This window comes from Sylvia atricapilla, chromosome 2, assembly GCF_009819655.1.
Source record: "Sylvia atricapilla isolate bSylAtr1 chromosome 2, bSylAtr1.pri, whole genome shotgun sequence".
Classification (NCBI taxonomy): Eukaryota; Metazoa; Chordata; class Aves; order Passeriformes; family Sylviidae; genus Sylvia; species Sylvia atricapilla.
Window position 1 is genome coordinate 59,074,014 of NC_089141.1, and position 13,076 is coordinate 59,087,089.

Sequence of the window (13,076 nt, forward strand, 5' to 3'; positions counted from 1 at the left end):
CTGCCAAGTCTGCCACTGAACCATGCCCCTAAGCACCACATCACAGCTCTTCGGCAGCCTGCAGGGACAAGTGATTCCACCACTTCCCTGGGCAGCATGTTCCAATGCTCTACCCTTCCTGTGAAGAAATTTTTCCTGATATCCCATCTAAACCAATGCACAACTTAAAGCCGTTTCCTGGCCATTTGTACTCATCCTACCCTTTGACACTTAGAGAAGAGGCCGACCTCCATCTGGCTACGAGCTCCTTACAGGGATTTGTGGAGAGCGGAAGGTCGCTCCTGAGCCTCCTCCTCTCCAGGCCCTAGCTCCCACAGCTGCTCCTCGTGAGACGTGCGCTCCAGATCCTTCCAAGGATCCCTTCCCATCCGCAACACGGCTGCTGCGAGCACGGAGGAGAGCCTTTTTGCAGAACAACGCTACTGTCAATAGCATTATTTACAGACGAAGCGCGTTGAAGCAAACCCTTCCCACCACTCCACGGCCGCGGGCCCGAGCCGCAGGAGCGCTGCCCTCACTCCTTCCCTTCCCCGCCATGGCGGCGGCAGTTTCCAGGCAGCCGCCGGTCGCGGGCTTTGTTCGTCTCTGCCTGCGCCGCCTCCGCCCCTTCCTTCCTCCTTCCTTCCCTCCGCTCCCTCCCTCCCCCTTCCCTCCCTCCCCCTGGCCGGCCCGAGCGCCCGGAGAGGCCCGCGGGGCGGGGGAACGAGCGGGCCCCGCGTCCCTGCTCCGGCTCCGGGCGAGTGCCGGGGGTCCCCGCGGCTGCCGCCGGCCCCGAGCGCTGCGGCGAGCGGCGGCGGAGGCGCCATGGCCGACCGGGCGCGGGCGGCGCTCTCCGAGTCGGGCTGGTAAGTGTGGCCGAGCTCGGCCGCGCCGCCGCCTCCGGGGCTGGCTCCGAGCGGCGGGGCGGGGTGGGCAGCGCGCCGTGTTCGAGGCGTGCGGTGCGGGGCCGTCCCCGCCCCAGCTCCGCTCGGAGCCGCCGGCGGGCAGGGGCTTGTGCCGCCCCCGGTGCGCTCGGGGCCTGGCGCTGGCTCGCCCCGGAGAGGAGCTGCCGGGCCGGCACCCCTATCCCGGGGCCGACACCCCTCGGGATCGGCGGCGGCCTCCCGCCTGCCCCGGGACCGGCCTCGCCGGGAGGCCCGGCGCCTGCCCGGACTGCCGGGGATGTTAGTTGCGCTGTGCGGCCTTTCAGTAAGGAATGCTCCATGAAAAAAGTGGGGTTGAGATAGGGTAAATGAGGCACACATGAGGCTTGAACTCGGATACTTGTGTGTTCTACTTATTCCCAGTTGTTGGGCACACAATATTCATTTTGGAACAACGGGTTTCAACGAGTTGTGTTTTTCAAATACCTACTGCAAACGCTTATTTACTAAGCGTTTAGACGTGAGTTTGCATTGTAGGAAGTTCATATTTTGGTTTGGGACTTGTTTGTTTGTTTGATTGCTTTGTTGAAGTGATTCACTTATTAGCCAACACTGACTTTTTTCCATAACTACTTGGAAAGTCTTTCATGAAAACTAAAGTTCATTGCTAACTGCTAAAGCACAAAGCAACATGCATAAAGTTATTTCCAATGGCGTTTTGGGGATATTTTTGTTCTACTGTTTACATTAGTGGTTGTCCTGGATTGTGGTTTCATGTATGTCTAAGATGGAAAAGGATAAAGTGGGTATCATGTGATTTAGAGTAAAACAGGATAATTTACTTGGAAGGGACCTATGGCAATCATCTAGTCAAGTTGTTTGATGACTTCAGGGATGACCAAATCTTGGTATGTTATTAAAGATGTGTAAAAAGGATTCAGGACTTCAGCCACCTTCATTTGGCTTGGGACATTGACCACTGCCCTAGGAAACCTCTTCCAAGGCTTGACTATGCCTTCAGTAAAGAAATGCTTCCTTATGTCCAGTTTGAACGCTCCCTGACACGGCTTTGAACCACTCTTGTTCATCCTACCACTGAATCCCCAGGTAGAAAAGACCAGCATGCCCTCTCCACTTCCCCTAGTCAGGAGTCTGTAGAAAGAGAGCAGTGAGGTTTGCCTGCCCGACTGCTGTCCTCCAGTCGAGACAGGCCAAAGTCTTCAGCTTCTCCTCACAGGACATGCCATCAGCTTTGTTGCCCTCCCACGTATTTGAGGACCTTCACATAGTTTTCCAGTTGTGTGCACAGTAGTCCAGGTAAGGCCGCACCAGTGCTGAAGACAGTGGGATAATCACCTCATTTAACCCCCTGGTGATACTGTGTTTGTTAGGCCAGCTTTTGCAGTGCTACTTTGTGGTAATAGTAACCAAATAATGTAATTAGGTGTCCTTCTGTATGCTCCTTGGATAAGTGTATCAAGATCCAAATACACTGTTCTAAGTGCTTCTAGAGTGCAAGGTCCTGCGGTTCCTGCCTGTTGCTGAATTGAAATAATCACAACTGTTTCTGCTATTTTTTATAACATTAGCTTATTGAATGGGAATTTTGGACTGTGACTTGAAACTTGCTCCTTAGACCTTTCCAAAAATTCAAAAATCTTCCATAAAAGTAGTTTTATTTTCTTAGTTTGCTTTTCCTGCTTTCTATTTCTTATTCAAATTTTTTTTCACAGTTTTCAGCTCTTGAATTGTTTTACTGCTTTTTCAGCTGAATGAGTGCCATTGGTAAATGACTTTCAGGTTTTGGCAGTACAAGTATGAGGTGCCTCTGAAACAATCTGTCCCTCTGCAGTGTTTACTGCCCTCCTTGGGGCTATAGACTCATGAATGGCTATAAACACTTGTTCTTACAGTCCTGTAGGGTGGGAGCCAGAGGCTGAAAGCTGATCAGGAAAGTAATGGGCTAATTATCAGGTCCACCAGAATTATGCCTTGACCTAGTTGCATTGGGAAGGGTAGTATGAAAGAGGGAGGAATTAATGCATATACTTTTGAGGAATGTGAGGTGGACTGGAAAAAAAAAAAGTTTTGGAAATCTTGCTTAGTTGTGTTCATGCACTTTCAAAAAGAATAGTAACCTGAACATCCATGCTTCTGCTTTGCTGTTGCTCTTCCTTATTGTTTTTCTCATATTATTAGATCTTAGGTTTATTTCGCACACCTATGAGTGAGCCTTCAGTGGTGTTTAATGTGGTATTATGTGTCTGACTACACTGGTGATTAAATAATGTTTTGTAGTACCAAGCCAAAACCGAGTTTATATGTTTAAAATCTGTCTCTACTGCAGAAGCACTGCGTGGCACATTAAGGAAAAAAAAAAAAAAAAAAGAAAAAAAAAAAAAAAAAAAAAAAAAAAAGTTGTTCTTGTTTTGCTGAAAATCTGCTAGCTTGTAAAATACTGCCTAAACTGATTAGATTTTACAGTAAGTTTCTTAAATCCTAAAAGGTTAGAAGAGTTAAGGTAGACACTTGTTTATGTCAGTTTCTGCAACTAGTGTTTACCTTTTATGATTCTGAATTAAGAGTAAAGTTATTTTTCAAGTAAAACAGTCATAAAGTGTAGTTAATACCGAGCATTAATTATATATCTATTTCCCTCCCCTAATCAGTTATTTTCAGAGTAATCTGTTATAAAATTGTCTGGGAATTTGTAATGTTTGCCTTCAGTATATCAATTATATTTTTGTCAGCTTCTGAAGGGTGAAGTAGCCCTACCTAGTAACATAACAGTGGTAGGTAAAGCTGGGAGGCTGTATTTTTTTTTTTTTTGTTTTGTTTTGTTTTTTGTTTTTTGTGTGTGTGGTGTTTTATGAAAATGAGTAGAAGGTCCCTGTAGTTTGTGTGCAGAATTGTAGTTTTTCTGAAGAGAGATCCCTGCAGCTCTCATTGAAAGCCTGCATTTTTTGATGCTAGTTCTTTTTGTTATGCATCACACTGTTCCTTGGAATGAGATATTGGCTCCAGCTAGGAGAGAGATAAGGTGTTTGTATTACATGTCAGTGAAAAAGATATTCTGTCTTGGAACTTCTGTTCTCTATTAACTTTTTATTTAATTGTCAAACATGAGGAGGAAGGCCAAGTGGCAGAGCTACCTTTTTTATTACTGTAGTTATATAGTTAAATTGTTACATAACATAAATAGTTACATATGGTTATTCAATGAATTTCAGAACCAGTTTTCCAGCGTTCTTATTAAAATATGGGCCTTAATGGAACATAAATTAGTGAATCCAGTTCTATTGCTAGAAGTCAAGTCCAGAAAAAACTGTGGAATAATCCCCTTACATAAACAATAAGTTGCAAGGCACTTCTTACTGGCTTGCAACAGAATTTTTTGTGGTGTGTTTTTTTTAGTTTTTGTTTATTAGTTTGTTGTTTTAAGTTTCCTGAGTGGCATTCCATAAGACAATATGACAAGCCAAGACCTCTACAGTGTTCCTAGATCTTTGCAGAACTTGGGAATTTATTACATAGAAATGCCAACATATTGTCATAAACGAACAAAATGCCCTGGCCTACAGCAGGTTTAGCCTGTGGTCACTGATCTTGGGTCTGGTGATTGATCTCCAGAAAACAAGTGGGAAAGCAATAGGTGCAAACTGGATAAGTAAAGATTTTTTTTAGTACAGCTAAGTGTACTTGTGAGTTCTTTGTCAACTAGTACAGATTTTTTATTGCAGTGTGTGATGCCATAAAAATTAGTAGCTCTATGGCAAAAAAATACAGTCTTGTAAAACAATGTATTTTGTAGATTTTGTGAGCAATGTCATGACTATGAAGAATTACTCCTAGAGATGAAGAGGAAATGGAATTGTACTAGTTGTTTGGAAACAAAAGAATACTGCTTAACAGTCTCTGAAAAAAACCCTTTATATTCGTGTCATGGTGGTTGCATATTCTTTGCAAATTAAAAATATGGAGATGACGTACAACAAACTTTTAAGCTGAGTTTTTTGTATTTCAGCAACTGACGTGCTGCATAGTGGGTAACTCTGGGTTTAAGATTGGTTTGTTCACGTGTCATCTCGTAGGACTAGTCATCTGATATGATCCAGGCTCTAAAGCAATAGTAGGTGTATGCCTGGAAACACAAGGAAGTTCTCAAAGGGATGGATCTAACACCACTTTCTAAGAGCACAGCAGGCATTTGGCAAAGTAGTCAGTTCCAGAATTCTGCAAGATGATCTGCTTTTCTCTCATGTTTTTTTGCTATTCCGATAAAACGGTTTTGGAATCACAGCTGAAATTGGTTCCTGCATATTGAGCAAGCTCAGGCAGGAGACAAAGATTTTCCTTAGACACAAGCATAACATACATCTTGTGTTTCACAGGAGAGATGCATCTGTTTTGAGATTCTTGAGACTTCTTTTGTGTTGTGCAAAATCTTGTGAAGTTTGGTTGATACTTTGAAATCTCAAAATGCCAATACAGAACAAAATGCCACATTGTTGCACTTTTTATCTGTTCTGGTATATCCCTTACTGACTGATCTGATGAGTTTGCATTCCTGTTGGGTCACAAGTAATGGGTAGTTAGAACCTGAATTCTTCACGTCATTTTCACTCTGGAGGAGTGCAAAAGGTCCAGCATTTTGTATTCTGTTAAGGGAAGCAGCCCCAAGAAACTATTTCAGATGCTAATTTTTTTCTTTTTGCAGAAGATGTTAGGTGCTTGAAACATAACTGTTACTAGCTGCAATTGTTGCAACTACAATAAACAAATTTAGGGCTACAATTAAAAGGTGAAAAAAAGAATGGGTAAAATAACAAGATGGAAGGAGGTAGGGGGACTAATATGTTTGGAGCACATCAGTTTGCAAAAGAGAAAACTGAAGGAGGTGAACTTGCTGAGGTTTATATAATCTGCAGGCAAGACATGAAATGAAAGTAGATCTCTTACTCACCAAATCCTACACAGTTATTGCTCACTGAATGCTGCAACTCTAGAATGGGAAAGCACTTACTGAAGTCAGTAGCAGATTGGTTTAAAAGTGGGTAAAATTTTTGACTAAGGACCTCAACTAAACCTTATTTGCCAAAGACAAAAGGTGAGAAACTAGAGAGATAAATGATTGCTTCATGTTGGAACAATGTCAGTAGTAGGTTTCTGCTAGCATTAAGGGGTTCATTATATTAAAAAATATTCATAAGCAGTGACAGTACTGTGACACCTTAGCAGTTTGTTATCTTTGGGGGTTGGTAAAATCTGAACTAACTGGGAACTTGCAGCAAACTCTTCCAAAGCTATTGTCCAGTTCTTTCATGCGCAAGTGTAGTTCAGTTCTGCTGAATGTCAGTTGGTGCTTATACAGGGGAAAATAATGCAAACCTGTCTACACAGGGATGAGCTCTAAATTTGCTTCCGTTACACACATATATGTGAGAAGGGCAGTCGTCAGACAGCTGTTGGGAATTGTTCACAAAGAATTAAATCATTGTTAGGTTGTTGTGTTCATCAGTGGTGTGTCAAAATCATTAAGAGTATGCATTAATGTAACCATCCCAGCACAGCAAGGGTTTCATAGACACTGAAAAAGTGGATGAGAGGTGTGGAAGATACTCTGTGCTGGGAAGATGAGGATCTTTACTCTGAGAAACAGAACAATAGGGGGAGAGATGATAGAGATCTATAAAATCCATAGATCATAAAGAAATGATAAACAGAAAACAAAAGTAGTTGTTTTTCTTAGGACAAGAATTAGGCCACATGGTGAATTAAACTTGCTACCTGATGAAAATTAAAGCAGCTTGTCAAGCAATATGTAATTAAATTGTGGAACTTATTTGCCGCATGATATTGTGGAGGGGGAAAAAGTGTGAGTGAGTTAAAATTGTGATTAGGCCAAGCCAGGCAGGGATAATTGCACTGAATACTGAACTCCACAGTGAAATTGGACTACCAGCTGTAAAATGGCTGATAGCCAGAACTTGCTCTGGACACTTATGTCTGGATATTTGCTGTGGTTTGCATTCTTGACCTGGTGGCCTCTGGCCACCCTTGACAAAAATGGAACTGTGTTAGATAGCCCTAGACTGCATAAATTAAAACACCATTTATGTTCTTGTTTCTATATTGTTAAGTAAGTGTCCTCACATCATAGTTCTGAAGAAATTATTTTCTCCCCTTGATTGGAGATGAGGGAAGAGGGAAGTGAGGATTTGGAGAGAAGTGAACCACACTGTTGAAAACAGAGAGAAAGGGTAAAGCAAGTGTGACAGTCCCCTATGCACTCCATCTCAACTGTGATTCCCACTGCCTTGCTGCAACTCACCCTTCTGGTTTTTATCTGTGGCTGGGAGGGACTCTCCCTGCATCTTTTTATGAGAGATCTCGAATTTATATATGGATTGTCTTGGGAGACACAGACTTCACCTGCTGGTTTCTCTGCTAGGAAGCTAAATGAACCACTAATATAAAATGCCCTTGATTTATAGAATTGTTGCAACTTAAAATGAAGTTGTTGCTACTGTGAAAAAAAATGTGGAAAGAAAGAAGCTTACTCTACCTGCAACACATCTAAAGTTAGACCTATAAATTGCTGCATATCTCTTTTAACACCCACCTTTTCAGTGTCCTGACTTTTCTGGGTATAGCGAGTCTCACATTGATTCTTTCCAATCAATGAGTTTCCAAGAAATGTGTAGGTTTCCCATAGCTAGTCTCCTTTTTGGAATGAATGTATTGAGTCTTGTTTCAGAAATTATTTACTTAGTGTCATAATTCTTAGGCGTAGCCTCCTTTATGGGATGCAAATGCTTTGTTTGGACAATTGTTACTTACTCGGTTTGGCTCGGTGACATACTAGTTTCTTTCTTTCTCCCTCTTCTTGTGCTGGCGCTCTTCAAAAACTCCTATTAAACTCTGCACATTAATTACTGTCTACTGAGTTTCGTAAGACTTTCTATCAACTTTTCCGTTGTTAAATTAGTTTGTATCATCACATAAGCAAGGTGATGAGGTAGGGCTTGTTACACAATTGGGATTTACTGTTCTGGCTTGATTTACCTCTTCCCTCAGAGAAATTTTGTTTCTCAGTGTAGTGTAAATGGGATTTTGGTAGGGATTTGAGGGAAGGATAGAATAGCAGCATGCTTGATTATTATTTGCCTTTTCCAGCAAACCTAAACGAACTCAATGGAAGAGGGAGTTAATAAAAGCAGCAGTGTTTAAGAAGTCTAAAGTTTTCTGAAGGTCAGTATCTTACCATTTGAGCAAAAGTAGGTTCTTTTAAAGTTACATGTTTCTGGTAATTTAAATTATTAGTCAGAAAGCCTGTATCATCTGGAATGTGGAAATTTGAGGCATTTGGAGTAGATGTTGCATATAGATGAACCGGGTCTCAGGAGAAAGACCTTTGCAAAGACTTTGCATTCTAAAATCATGTTATAAGACTCTTGAGACAGATTTTTTTTTTTTATCCCTTCAATTTCTGTGTGCTCACACTCCCCAGACAGTGAGTACTTGAGCAGTAAGCTGGTGGGAGCATAGCTGGTGATTTTGGAGTAAGATACTGTTATCATTCATACTGATAACAGTGATATTCATTAGGATTTTCTATGTGTTTGTGTGTTATTGCTGTTAAAATATGACTTTATGTAAATAATACATGTAGGAGTACATAGGAGTAAGAAGCTGTCCTGAAGTTTTATTAGAGAGAATTATACTTGGAAACATTGGATATTAAACATCCTATATATCAGTTATCTTTTTTCCTGTGATTTTCATAGCAATAAAATTAAAATAAATATAATACTGATTCTCCAAGCTGTGCATATTGTTCATACTTTCAGGAATAGTACATTTTCTACTTTAGAGCAAAAGGAGCATATTTCATTCCAGTAAGAGTAATTCTAATAGACCTGACAGGAAGAAGGATAGGCTCTCTAGGGGATGAATAGTATGTGCATGTTTCTAATCACTTTTTCTGTACTTAATGTATTGCATAGTCGTGACGTGTCAGATTTTAGGAGGAGTGGACAGCTCTAGGACTGATGTACAACCTTTGAGCTTCTTTGCACATTTAAGGAAAAAGAAAGTGGTTTAAATAATCATTGTACCACTGGTAAGGAATTGAAGCATGAGGAGCATTCTTGTTTTGGCATCATTTTGTACCCTTCACTTAGGGAAACGCAGCCTCGGTTTTGGAAACGGGAGTGATAGCATTAACTGACAGGGAGTGCTGTCTGGGGGCAGTGGTCAAGACTGGCTTTTTCTTTCTTCTTGTTTGTCTCCTAGTGCTCCAGGAGCAGCTCGAGCTTCTAGTGCTGTGTCATATCCGAAAAAAAGCTGTTGAAAGCCAGAGGAGAAAAAGCCATGTGTGTTAAGACAGCTTCAAGATACTCTCAGTGGCGTGGCAGCTGTGTCTTTGGCATGGCCCCAGCCTTAGTATATTTGTGTTCAATTTAATGCTTTGGGGTGGCTGCCAGCATTTTCTTGGGAAAATAGGAGCGAGAAAGCGTGTTCACAGCTTGTATCTGAGAAGAGGGAAAAAAAAAAAAAAGAATTTTAAGAATTTTGTTACATGAGCAAAGTAAACCGTCCACAATGTTGTGACTTTCGTATGTCAAATGGCTGTGGCCTGTTGGCCTGTTACGAATCAGGGAGCAGCAAGCTTCTCAAGGAGCAAAAAGCTTGCGAGAGCTCTTGTCCAGAAGTTTCTGACTACAGAGGCTGTTTCTAGCGTCTGCTGTTTTACAGCAGTGCTGCTTGCTGGAAGCTTATCTTATCGTAGTTTAGAGTTAGTGAGGTTATCTTGGGCACATCTCTGTGTGTTACCTGGAAAAGTTTGACATTTTTGCATCACAGCTATTACTGTTAGATAACAGTGTGCCTGTGTTATCACTAAATCTCTTCTATTAAGCTGTTAGAGACTCATGTTCACTTGTTTTTTTCAGTCCACAGAAGTTTCACTGTGCTACATTCTTCTGCTGTTGTAAAATACAGTATGTGTGATCTCGGTGTTTAAATACTTACAGATGTAAATTGGGATACAGCATTAAATCACAGGCTAGATGTGTGCATTATCCAGTACCCTTATGAAAGGCATTAATAATATTATTCTCCTATTTAATGAGGATATGAAATCACTTAGCTCTGATATTGATGGCAGTGTACTGAATAGGTACAATACATCTTTCAGCAGCTGGATCATCTTGTTTCATGGTATTGCCTGTTAGAATGATAGAAATGGAAATTACCATTTATTATGGAAGCACATTTCCACTTCTTTTGCTTGATGTTGCCGTAATTTCTGATAGATTCATTGTACAGTGGGAGTGCGGGAGACCTTAAAGGCATCAGGGCAGTAGAGTTTACTCAGTTACCAAGTACATACTTTTTTACTTTTGTAACTGTGATACTGTGTCCAAGACAGTTTTAAATACAAAGCAGAGATGAACTTTAAACTAATCTTTAGAATTATAATGCGAATGAACATTACATTTTCCATCTTTGCACACTTTCTGTTATACAGTTGAAAGTACTAGTGAGTGTGAAGTTTTCCATTTAACTGTTATTAGGAGAAGAGCATGAGGGGAGAAAACATCAGCGAAGGAGCTGAAGAGAAGGTGGGTGATTTTAAAGGGTCTGGTTCTGACTGTGTAGAGTAGTGGTTTCTGAATGAGGCACACTTTGTGTTGAAGTAATGAGCTGCTAAGGGATGCTGAAAGGATCCTTATGTAAAAATATGATTCCATCAAGCTGCTTTTCATTGAAAACAGAATGTATATTGAGCACAGTCATGGTTCTTGGTTTTAAAAACTTGCTTAAAGTTGTGCTTTTAAATCCAGATGTAAGGTACACAGTCGTGTGTAGTACACAGGTAGGTTTTGATAGATGAGAGAATTGCACTTCAGCTAGTGTAAGAACAGTCTGGAATTCTGCCTTTTTGGCAAATACTTCCCAAGTACCTCTGCAACTTTTCACTTGAGTGCAATCTACAATTTTTGATACAAAATAACATCAGATTTGTTTGTAACTATGAAAATTGGAATAAGTGAAGAAAGTGGATGCATCATTGCTTATACTTAAAATATTAAGATAAACATTTTTAGGTTTGTTTAGTAGTCAAATCATCGTCGAATATGTAGCATAAAATTATTTCAATCAATTTTTGTGTCATTAAATAGTAACAGTTTGTGGTAATCTCTTTCTTAATGGCCAAAGAAATCTCTCACTCTGATTTCGGTGTGAAAAATTTCTGGCATACGTGTAAGAATTTTATTTTGAAGAATTGTCTAAAACAGAGAGAATTACTGTGGAATAAGCAAATGAGGGAACAAGAACTTGAAGATGTTTTTATGCTTGAGGTATTAAGTTTTGTAAATCCACTGAGTTTTCAGCCTTGATCAAATAACTATTGCAGAAATTTGCAGTTGATGCTCATTTATGATTTTGGACCCTTAGGCAAAAAAAAAAAAAATCTCTATTCCTGGTTTTGAGATGGGAAAGATTTCCTTGGAGAATGCTGCTGAGGGTTTACCAGTGTATAATTTTGTCTAGGTTTGGGAATGGGGAAGAGAAGGACAGAGAATGTCTTTCTGAACACTACAGTAGTCTCTATTCTGTTTTCTTAATTTATGTTTTAGTTCCTAACTAAACCATGCCACCATATGATAAAAACATGATGAAATGGAAAAAGCTTAATTTAGTCTAGAAGAGTAATTGCTGTTACGCTTTAGCTGTGGTCATATTTTCCTCATGCTGCTGCACTAGAGATGAGCTTTCTACTCTTATATGCCTTCCAGTATTTTTTTTCCTCTGTTCAGAATACGTATTGCATGTCTATGTTGTTTGATTCTTAAAATAATAACACAATTTTTATCTTTTAATAACAGTAATAACTGACTGTCCCTCTCCTTTCCCTCCTCCCCAACTTACTGACAGGACAGAAGGTAATATTCTGTCAGATGAAACGTTTCTGTGACTGATTTGGGAAGGAGAGGAAGTAAAAGTTTTGATTAGAGGATCATTCAAAAAAAGCAGGAGAATAAAGAACATTTGTTGTTCTCTGGTTACACATCGTTTGGCTGGGAGGTTAGATGAATCTCAAGTGTTAGAGCCCTTAATTTAAATCCTTTCTCTTCTTGAATCTGCAATGCCAAAGTATTAAATTGAAAGTATTAGTTAAACCAAAGAATATGAAAATAAATTTTTATAGTGAGCTGCTTTAGCACCTGATTTTTACCTGTTAATTCAAAGAACATTTAGGTAAACAGTATGAAAAGGAACATCATTTGGTGTCTTACCACAGCAGATTCTTTTACACTTTATTTATAGCAGTAGTAGTGAAGGGCAATGCATATTTTCTCTTGTGCAAAGTGGTCTTTAAATTTTTACTAACTTTGAACAAATGTTTTCCCGAATACAACTCTGTGGATATAACTATAAACATTTTAATGAAAGAATACTACCAGTTAGGAAAAGTATGCTCCTGATAGCATGTTTAAACTGCACTTATGGATGCTTAAGTTGGTTTTGCAGTAGTTTGGATGATCACCTTCACATTTTTTACAGATCTGTACTTGGATTTAGGATGAGAACACTATTGATAACACCCTGATGTTTTAGTTGTTGCCAAGCAGTGTTTGTCAAGGACTTTTCAGCTTCTCATTCCACTCTACCTGCAAGAAGGCTGGTGGTCATGAGGAGCTGGGATGGGACACAGGCAGAACAGCTGACCCCAGTTGTCCCAAGGGATATTCCATACCCTATGTCATGTAGGTCCATGTATATACTAGGGAGAAAGCTGATCAGGGTCTGCTGCTTGGGAACTGGCTGGGCCTTGGCCTGTAAGTGGTAAGCAACTGCATTGTGCATCACTTATGTGTATATTAATTCATTACTATTACTATTTTTATTATTTTCTCTTCCTTTTGTGTCCTATTAATCTTGTCTTTATTTCAACTCACAAATTTTACTTTTTTTTTCCCCAGCTCTTTTCCCCATTCCACTGTGGATGAAGGAATGAGCGAGTGTGGTGTTTAGCTGCCTGCTGGTTAAATCACGACAGTCCTGTTTTGACACCCAGTATGGGACATAAAGTTTGAAAAAGTGTAAGATCTGACTGGAGCATGTTGAAACAAATTTGTTCTAATTGTAGAGTTATAGAATGGCTTGGATTGGAAGAGGCCTTAATGATTTCCTGGTTCCATC

At 40.3% G+C, this 13,076-nt stretch overlaps 1 protein-coding gene across 3 annotated transcripts in view; it reads left to right on the top strand.

The window, feature by feature from the left end:
- The first annotated feature begins 642 nt into the window (after nucleotides 1–642).
- The window catches only part of TDRD3 (tudor domain containing 3), a 93,838-nt gene continuing 81,404 nt past the window's right edge, over nucleotides 643–13,076 (top strand). For 2 of the 3 annotated variants that reach the window (XM_066313365.1, XM_066313366.1), the window contains exon 1: nucleotides 645–845. In XM_066313365.1, coding sequence (XP_066169462.1) covers nucleotides 805–845 — 41 coding nt within the window. In that variant the 5' untranslated portion in view covers nucleotides 645–804. Of the gene's footprint in view, nucleotides 846–13,076 lie in introns of all 3 variants that reach the window. The other variant, XM_066313367.1, reaches the window with a different exon arrangement.